Consider the following 10,592-nt stretch of genomic DNA (forward strand, 5'->3'; position numbering starts at 1 on the left):
CTAATGTCCAAAAGAATTGCCACAAAGATCAATTCATCATCTTCACTAGCAGGCCCGGCCTTGGCCCAACACCAACTAGGCAGCAGCGTAGGGTCTCATGAATTCAGGGACCTCTTTAAAAAGAGGAAATATCACTACACACTACTTATTTATAAATATTTCGTTTTTTACATTTCAATTGTTTTTTCTCCAAATATACTGCAAAATTCTATAGTATTTATAAAAATTTTAAAATATTTGTTTACATATATAATACTTATCGGCCACTTTTATGTGCTTAAAAAAAGCCCCATTTTACGCCCCAAAACCCAACCCGCCCCAATTTAGGCATCAAAACCCTGAAATCCCGTTCCTCTTTTCTGGAAAGAACACAAGAAATCTTGAAGAGTATTGCCGTCGACTCTCCATTTTTATGTTTCTCAAGATGACATCACCGATTTCCCATTTGTTCTTGGCTACACACAAGACGAAGAGTATCGCCGTCGACTCTCCATTTGCAGCACCTACTTCTAGCCTCTTGCATATGAGTTCTGAAAATATTCAGCGCCAAGATGCAGCTAATTTACTATATGGTACACCAAATCCTTCATTTTCAGTCATTAATAACCGAGATAATTTCCTGATTAACTCATATGAGCTAATCATTGTTATTGAGCTAATCATATGGTTTCTGAAAATATTCAGCTCCAGGATGCAGCTAATTTACTAAATATTGAAGATGGAAGAAAAACTGTGTATTATTCAAGCCAGCGAAAATTACAGAAAATGATACAACTTGTCCATATAAATACAATGAGGGAATCTAACTATCTATTACAGCTGTATGACAGCTAGCATCTATACAATTGGCGCCAAAATTAATTGTCTGATGAGCTGAAGTCCGACTCTAATACTCCCCTCAAGATGGACAATGCAAATTGAGAATAGCCATCTTGGACATGAGAGGAAAAAGGAGAGATGCAGGCAACGGTTTTGCGAATATATCCGATGTTGAGTGCGAACCGGTAGCAATTTGATAAAGCCTTCAGCAACTTTGTCTCGAATGAAGTGGCAATCAATTCTTTGTCCTTTCATGGAAAATTGGATTAGTGGCAATGTGGATGGCGGCTTGATTATCACAGAAAATCAAGGCTGGAGAAGACATTGTGACCTGTAAGTCAAGGAGAAGTTGATGAATCCAAACAATTTCACAGGCTGATGAAGCCAAAGCACAGTATTCCGCCTCTGCTGAAGATCTGGAGACGGTTGTCTGCTTTTTAGACTTCCAAGAGATTAAAGAGTTTCCAAGAAATACACAAAAACCGGTAATTGATTTCCTTGAATCTGGACTTGAACCCCAGTCGACATCTGCAAAGGCACGAATCTGGAAAGAGGAAGATGCATCGAACAACAAACCTTGTCCTGGAGCAGCCTTGAGGTATCTTAAGAGATGATGCACTGCATCTAAGTGAGGTTGACGAGGTTGAGATACAAACTGACTTAATTTGTGGACTGCAAATGTAATATCTGGGCGAGATATAGTTAAATACAGTAACTGACCAACAAGGCGACGATATAAGGATGCATCATCAAGTGGTTCTCCTTCAAAGGAGCTTAGCTTAGCTTTAGGATCCATTGGCAATATGGCTGGTTTACATGCCAAAAGACCTGTGTCCTCAAGTAGTTGCAATGTATAGTGCCTCTGAGAAAGAAAAATCCCTTTCTGTGATCTAGCTATTTCCAAGCCAAGAAAGTATTTTAGCTTACCAAGATCCTTCAATTTAAACTGACCATGTAGAAAGGCCTTTAATGAATCAATCATCTTTGTGTCTGATCCCGTGATGATTATATCATCAACGTAAACCAATAAGGCAGTGAAAGATGCACTAGACCCCTTTGTGAACAAGGAGTAATCTGATCTGGACTGTTGAAAGCCATGTAATAAAAGTGCTTGAGAAAACTTGGAAAACCACCGCCTAGAAGCTTGTTTTAAACCATAAATTGACTTGTGCAACTTGCACACTAGTTTCTCCCCCTGACAACCAGCATTATGATGTTTAGGATGACCTAAAGGTATATCCATGTAAATTTCCTCAAACAGATCACCATTAAGGAAGGCATTATTGACATCCAATTGAACAAGATGCCATTTCTTAACTGCAGCAACAGCAAGAAGAGATTTTACAGTAACCAACTTTGCAACTGGGGAAAAGGTTTCATTGAAGTCCAAACCTTCTTGTTGAGTATAGCCTTTTGCTACTAATTGAGCTTTGTAGCGGTCTATGCTGCCATCTGATTTGAACTTAACTTTATACACCCACCGGCATCCTATGGAATGCTTATCTTTAGGTAAATATGTGATTGACCAAGTATGGTTTGCTTCCATAGCTTTCAATTCATCTGGCATAGCCTTCTTCCAATGGTCATATTTCACTGCTTGATGGTAAAATTGGGGTTCAAATGTGGAGGGTATATTGAAGAGGAGAGTTATGTGATGAGGAAAAGGCTTTGTAAGATAAGATTTGCATAGGGGATGTAAGGAATTGTTTTGAGGATGAGGGCTGTTGGTCAGAAGATTGCAATGGAAATCAAGAAGGTAAGAGGGAGCCTTGCGTATTCTGTTGCCTCTTTTAGGAATAGGTGAGGAAGATTGATCTGAATCATGAATAATACTCGAGTCAGTGGTATGAGGAATATCATCACAATTGTGTGTAGAGGTAGGACTTGAATGAGAATGATCTAAAGGCAAGTCTTGGAGAGGATTTGGTAGTACTAAATCAGGAAAGGGGTCAATGATATCAGAAGACGTTGAAATTGATTGAAATGGAAAGACGTGTTCATGGAAAACAACATCTCTGGAAATGAAAAATGATTTAGAGACTGTCATATATTTTGTACCCTTTAACCCGGGAGGATAACCAACAAACACACATGCCTTGGCTCTTGGATGAAATTTTGTTCTATGGGAAAGTAGAGTGGAAGCAAAGCAAAGGCTTCCAAAGGTTTTGAGATGAGAGTAATCTACTGGAGTGTTGTACAAACGAACAAAAGGTGTTTGATTTTGTAAGATTGGTGATGGAGTCCTATTTATGAGGAAAGTAGCTGTAAGAATACATTCTCCCCAGTATTGAATGGGGACTTTGGATTGGAAAAATAGTGCACGAGCCACATTGAGGAGATGTTGGTGTTTCCTCTCAACCACATAATTTTGTTCCGGTCTTTCCACACATGAGTGTTGGTGAATCACTCCTTTAGCACTAAAAAAATTTGTGAATTTCAATTCTTTGGCATTATCTGATCTAAAGCACTTTATCACTTTGTTGAACTGTGTTTCTATGAGTGAAAAAAATCTGGGAATGACAGGTGGCATCAGGTTTTTGCCTCATCAAATATACCCATGTGAATCTGGTATAGTCATCAACCAATGTCAAAAAATACCTATAACTAGCATGTGTGGCCACATTGTAAGGACCCCAAACATCGCAGTGAATTAGATCAAATGCAGTTGGAGATAAATGATTGTTAGAAACAAATGAAAGCTTTCTCTGTTTCTAGCCCGATCATCCACGGTCATTAAAAAAAAATCTTCAAATACAGATGTGTTGTACTACTGCTAAATATGACCTGATTGCAGCAATTATGAACCAATTTTAAATATTTGCAATGACTACTTTTGAATCCTACTTCGCTCTGTTAATATATTGTAGACCCTTTTAGAGAACGCTACTTCCAGGAGAAGACTGGTTCATATAGTTATTCAAATGGTCTGCCTTGAGGATTTATAAGCGTGTTGGGAAAACTTCCCTTACAAACCAATTCTAAGGCCTGTTCATAAGAATATTGAAAAAAAGATGCTCACAAACTGAAGAAACGGTAAGTGTACCTGCACTATGCAGGGAATGAAGTGCTGAAAGCTTTTGGTTTGGGTATCAAAACCCTGCCAGAGCTGGATATCCTCGAACCAGGGTTCGAATCAATAGGATTATCTTGGTCACAATCAGTCCTCCTCGACGAACTATAAGACTCATCACCTCCGAATATATCACCCAGACATCGCCTTCTCGTCACAGTTTCTATTCGAAACACTGGCTTCTTATTAACTGGTTCACCCAAACTGTACCTCCCTTTCACTTCTTGCATTGAAAACCACCTCGGTGGACCACCAAAAACATCATTAAAATCTAAATCATCTGAGTCTCTGCTCTGTGCTTTTAGAGGCTGTCTGGCAACGCTTTTTGAAGAAATTAATAGCAACTTTTGTACCATTGCCACAATGAAGTGTGAGAAACAAATCAACATTATGCGGCGGTAACGGACAGAAATTTGCTAATAATCTGGGGTAAAAGCAGAAATGGACAGGGCCTTAGTGAGGTTTCTGATGACCCACGAGGGCTATATCCCAACAAAACATTTTCCCCTTCCAAAAATTTCTCTATTTATGTACAAACACAATCCAATCTTGGGCTAAAACAATTTCAAAAATAAAACTTGGAGGGAAATCCTTGAATTCATAATTTATTACAATCTACATAGTGCATTAGAATATAGAACTAAAACTTTCACGATTTTTTTTGATTGATTTGCTGAAATTGGTGTAATCGTGTAAGATAGAAACATATATGTGTTAAGACAATAGAACTCCATTGAGACTGCAACTGGAGATAAGTAAAACACAAAGCATAAAAAAGAGGCACAGGACCAAACACTTCGTATATATTTATTGAAGAAAGAAGAAACTTGAAATATACAGCTAGAAAATAGAATTTCAATAAATAAGCAAGAACCAAACTACATGAGAAAAATAAGGGAACAACAAATACTTGATTTTTAGAACTAACTTATGGACTCAAACAACTTATTGACTCAATCAAATACTTAGAAATAAGGAATTTCTGCAGTAGTGGCTAGAACCATATGAATTGACAATTCAATTGATATTTTTTTTGTGAACTGATTGATTTACTAGTGTGATAAAATTTAATATTTTTTTGCTCTTTGGGAGATAGTGTCTACAAGTTTTGTGTGTCCTAATCGTATCATATTTATGCTTGTCAATAATAATAATAATAATAATAATAATAATAATAATAATAATAATAATAATAATAATAATAATAATAATTTGAGGCTTAACTTTGGATTGTTTATTATTAACATAGTTGGGGGCAGTTATATAACATCGAATTTTAGTTGAGTTGTCTTGAATAGTTGAATTGTTTATTGTTGAATTAATGCCGTAATTAGTTGTTTTTCTTTTTCTACATATAAAATTTTTGCTCTTTAGGAGATAGTGTCTACAAGTTTTGTGTATCATAATAATAATAATAATAATAATAATAATAATAATAATAATAATAATAATAATAATAATAATTTGAGGCTTAACTTTGGATTGTTTATTATTAACATAGTTGGGGGCAGTTATATAACATCGAATTTTAGTTGAGTTGTCTTGAATAGTTGAATTGTTTATTGTTGAATTAATGCCGTAATTAGTTGTTTTTCTTTTTCTACATATAAAATATTTATATTTGAGTTATTTTAAATTTTAGCTCCTCCAACATCTATTTCTGGACCGCCCCTGCTCTAAACCCTCTACTATTTCGCCCCAGTCGAATCCCCAAGTTTTGATATATATAACCATAAGTAGAATCGCAGAACCCTATTTCTCTCTTTGAGAAATTGCATTATTCGAGTATCATGAGAACGATTTTATCGACACTTGTAGAATTACGTATTGTGATACTTAAATTTAGGCTAAACACGGTTCACGTATACGTACAACTTTCGAGGGAATATAAGTGTATCAGAGGAAGAACATTTCCGATATGAATGCTAGAAATAATTAGGGCTGTCAATGGATCGGATACGGATCAGATCTGTCCAAATTCGATCCGATCAGTTAAGAATAATTATTTGATCCGATCCGATAATCCAACGGATATTTAATTGTTAAATCCATATCCGGTTTGTTATGTTATCCGATATTATATCCGAATTTGGAAAAATTAGAAAAAGAAAAATACAATGTTATAAAAATCAAACCGCATCGGACCGACCAGTTCAACCGAAAAAATGGGAACTGACCTCAAATCTAGTCCAGTCTTCATATATTAACTGAACGATATGGACTTTTTTTTTTCAAAAAATATTTTAACTATTTTGATGGACTTACCTATTAAACTAGAAGGCCCAAATAATTTTTTATCCAAGTGACGCTTGTTTAGCTCATTTTTAAGGGAGTCCCTCTTGGAATGTTTTGGTGATCTTTCAATGTGGAATACTAGTTTTTTAAAGGATACTTCTCCAATGTTTTAGTGATCTTTCAAAGTGGGATACTAGTTAATTATCAATTCTAAGTGTTTACTAGTTTACTTTATTGTTTTCATTAAAAATCATAGTCTTAACAAGATTATAATCACATATAATCTCAATTTGAACAATGTAAATCATTTTGAACATATTAATTGTTAGTTTTTGATATTATAAAACAAATTATTATAGTTATTTTTATCTTCTTTTAATTAATAAAAAATTAAATCTTATCAAATATTTCAATTAACAATATTATACTATTATCTAATATTATTTATTATTTGAAAATTATGTGTAAATTATAATATAAATTTCAAAATGGAAAAATTATGTTTAATATATTATATTATTACAATAAATCGGATCAGGTTGTTATCGGATCGAATCTGACCTATATTCATATTTGCTCTATTTAATTAACGGATTATCGAATTCGGATCTTAATCGGATTATCGGATTGAAACTCTAAATTCATCTTCCATTAATTTCATCGGATCTGGATCAAAATTCAATCCATTGACAGCCCTAGAAATAATGGCTATGGTAGCTAAATACAATGATCTTTGAAGTAGTTCTTGGTCGTTACAAATTTTACAGTTCAAAATCGAAACCAATGGTGGATTTGAAGAAGTTTAGGCCGGTGATCCTAAAGAGGATTGAGGAACAGGACAAGGAATATCCCATCAAACGCTTGAGCCCTGTAGCCCATGAGGTCCTCCAGGCTCGAGCGATTCTCTACCACGGCGTATCTACCCTCATCTAGCGTATTCGTATATGGGCATGCCAGTAATTTCACGATTTTCCCCTCTATGTATTCATATAATATGTTCATTTGCTCATTTTAATTTATGTTTTGCCAATCTATGGAGTTATTGGTTAAATAATCAAATCTAGGTAAATTAAAGGTAAAATCTTTGCTTACTGAATTTCTTAACCACTCTCATTATGTGAAGATTTGAGGTATCTGATTTTTATGAGTTATTTTGAGTAAATTTCACTGGTATTTCTTTTTGATATTGTAGCATCATTCATGGATTATTGTGGAAAAATACTCTGCCTTTAAATACTTTATCTCCACCCAAAAAAAATACTGTCAACTTAAATTTCAAGCAATCACATCATACAAATTTTCAAGTTGGCATCTGATTTTTTAAATTGTTATTTATTTTGTTGGGGTGGGTTGAGGGATTGGGGGATTATAGATTAATATGAGGTGAGAAGGATGGTGTGCATGCTGTGCTTCTTATTATGGGAGTTATAACTGTACCACAATCTTTGAGGGCGGTAGTAGAGTGATCTCATCTTATTGGTCCTAACCTTAAACTTTATAACATGGCATTTGCCCCTATATAAACTACATGCCTTTAAATTTTAATGAGCAAGCAGACATACATATTGAGAGAGATTCCAGCATTTCTGCGAAGAGAATAATGAACGATAGAAGAATAAGATACTTGTTAGTTATTTGGAAAAGATCAGTAAGAAGATGTATAAAACAACTGTAACTGGTCTTTGAAGACTTAATGCCTTTCAAAAGAATCTTCAGTAAATTTTACCTATCTAAACCAAAGATGGGTGGAGGAAGTTACATTTGCCATTGAACCAACAAAGATGTACCAAATAACTACTATTTGTTCTTGCAATCAATCTTATATGTGTTATGAAATTCTATCTTTTTTACCTATATAAACCAAAGATGGGTGGAGGAAGTTACACTTGCCATTGAACCAACAAAGATGTCTCAAATAACTACTATTTGTTCTTGCAATCAATTTTATATGTGTCATGATATTCTGGCTGAAGCTTAATATTCTTCTATATAAAGCTTATATTATTTTAGGAGTCTCTCAGTATATTTTTCCTTGGCCCTTTAGAAGTCCCAATATCTTTTACAATTTCACAAAATAGATATTCTAATTCTTTTTAAGCCCTTGTTTGAGCCCCATTATTTCTCATTATAATGTTTTGAATAGTATTTTTTTTTTAAAAAAAATGAGTGGTTGAAAAAGAAAGAAAAGTTTTTGATTTGCGGGTAATATTATTTTATTGAAGATTGTGTAGTTAAAAATAGGAGAGAGAAAATTTTAATTTAATGTAATGAGAAATAATGGGGCTCAAACGAGGGCTGAAGCTTCAACTATTTTTTGCTTCTGTAGCAACAAAAGATTATATTAGTTTGTATATATTGGTTATTTGATACTACTCATGTAGTATAAGAAACTACTTTTAGCAATTATGACTATGAAATATCTACATATTAAGCAGTAGAGAAAAGTGAGACTTACTCAGTTATACATTTATTTATTTCTTTGGTAGATACTACCCAGAAGTTTATATTAGCAAGAATGGTCATTTGATTCGAACTTGTGGTGGTTCCCGGCATCAAGCAAAGAACCAGGTCCATAAGTGGGTTAAAGGAAGCACTAAACATATACTAGTTCCTGTAGGAACATTTCATTTGCAGAAAATGTTTCAAAATGTAATTGAACACAATAAGAGATTTGATTATGATCGCATTTCAGCAGTTGTGGAGCAATTTTAGCAAGAGGAACTTTGAACGCGTCCGACTTTGATATCATCGTCTGACAATGAATTGGCGCCAACCATACATTTTTCAACATTTGGAGTTGAATAAATACTTTGATCGCGAGGATCAGCCCTTGCTATGCCCTTGCCTGCAATCATAGCTCTAGAATTGCTCAAATGCGATCATAATCAAAATCTCTTATTTTACCCATATATGGACCTGGTTCTTTGCTTGATGCCGGGAACCACCACAAGTTCGAATCAAATGAACATTCTCACCAATATAAACTTCTGGGTAGTATCTGCCAAAAGAAAGAAATAAATGAATAATTGAGTAAATTTCACTTTTCTTGCTGCTTAATAGGTAGATATTTCAGGGCCATAATTAGTTGCTAAAAGTAGTTTCTTATACTACATAAGTAGCAAATAACCAATGTATTTTTTTTTATCGTGAGTGTTCGAACCAGTTTACGCGCACGTCGACTAATCCCACGAGGTCTTGAAGTTTATAGCTGTGTGCTCGCCTCAGTGGCCCTAAGGAGACTCGAACTGATGGTCATTGGGGAGTAAACTTAAGTCCCGATCATTGAGTTATCCCTCAGGATTAGCAAATAACCAATATATACAAAGTAATATGTTAATCTTTTGTTGCTGCAAAAGAAAAAAATAGTTGAAGCTCTAGAAAGAATTAGAATAACTATTCTGTGAAATGCTAAAGCTTATTAGGACTTCTTGAGGGCTAAGGAAAAATATACTGAGAGACTCCTAAAGTAACATAACCTTTATATAGAAGATATTAAGCTTTAACTAGAATATCGTAACACATATAAGGTTGATTGCAAGCAGGACCGGCCTTGATAATTTGGGTGCCGTATGCCAACTTAAAAAATGAGGCACCTATATTTTGAGCCTTTTTACAGATAGTTTTAATATAATTAACCCAATTATTTTATTTTAAAAAATTTCATAAATATAATTTTTGTTTTTCTTTGGTCAACTAATTAGCCTTACATAATCCGGGGCCCTCATTAAAATGAGGTTTTAGGCTATTGTTTACCTCGCCTATAGTCAGGGCCACCATTGATTGCAAGAACAAATAATAGCTACATGGTATATCTTTGTTGGTTCAATGGCAAGTGTAACTTCCTCCACCCATTTTTGGCTTAGATAGGTAAAATTTACTGAAAATTCTTTTGAAAAACATTAAGTCTTCAAAGACTAGTTACATTTGTTTTATACATCTTCTTACTGATCTATTCCTAACAACTAAAAAGTATCTTATGCTTGTATCATTCATTATTCTCTTCGCAAAAATGCTAGAATATCTCTCAATATGTATGCCTGTTTGCTCATTATAATTAAAAGGCACGTATTTTATAGTGGGGCAAATGTCATGTTATAAAGTTTAAGGTTAGGACCAATAAGATGAGATCACTCTACTACCGTCCTCAAAGATTGTGGTATAGTTATAACTCCCATAATAAGAAGCAGAGCATGCACACCATCCTCCTCACCTCATATTAATCTATAATCCCCCAATTCCTCAAAGACCAATTACAGTTGTTTTATACATCTTCTTATTGATCTCTTCCTAACAACTAACAAGTATCTTATATTTGTATCGTTCATTATTCTCTTAGCAGAAATACTAGAATCTCTCTTAATATGTATGCCTGCTTGTTCATTAAAATTCAAAGGCACGTAGTTTATATATGGCAAGTGTCATGTTATAAAGACTAAGTTTAAGGTTTTGGGACTAATAAGGTGAGATC

The 10,592-nt window shown here is 34.3% G+C and overlaps 1 protein-coding gene across 1 annotated transcript; it reads left to right on the forward strand.

The window, feature by feature from the left end:
• Positions 1-6,836: 6,836 nt before the first annotated feature.
• LOC111398024 (APO protein 4, mitochondrial-like) lies at positions 6,837-8,836 on the forward strand. Its single transcript, XM_023024985.1, has 3 exons — positions 6,837-7,056; positions 7,317-7,334; positions 8,611-8,836. Exons 1-3 carry the CDS (start codon positions 6,851-6,853, stop codon positions 8,834-8,836), a joined length of 450 nt encoding a protein of 149 aa, XP_022880753.1. The 5' UTR covers positions 6,837-6,850.
• The last annotated feature ends 1,756 nt before the right edge of the window (positions 8,837-10,592 follow it).

Source organism: Olea europaea, chromosome 7 (assembly GCF_002742605.1).
Source record: "Olea europaea var. sylvestris chromosome 7, O_europaea_v1, whole genome shotgun sequence".
Classification (NCBI taxonomy): domain Eukaryota; kingdom Viridiplantae; phylum Streptophyta; class Magnoliopsida; order Lamiales; family Oleaceae; genus Olea; species Olea europaea.

Coding starts and splice junctions, on each gene's coding strand:
- LOC111398024 (XM_023024985.1), top strand. CDS start 6,851: ATGATCTTTGAAGTAGTTCTTGGTCGTTACAAATTTTACAGTTCAAAA.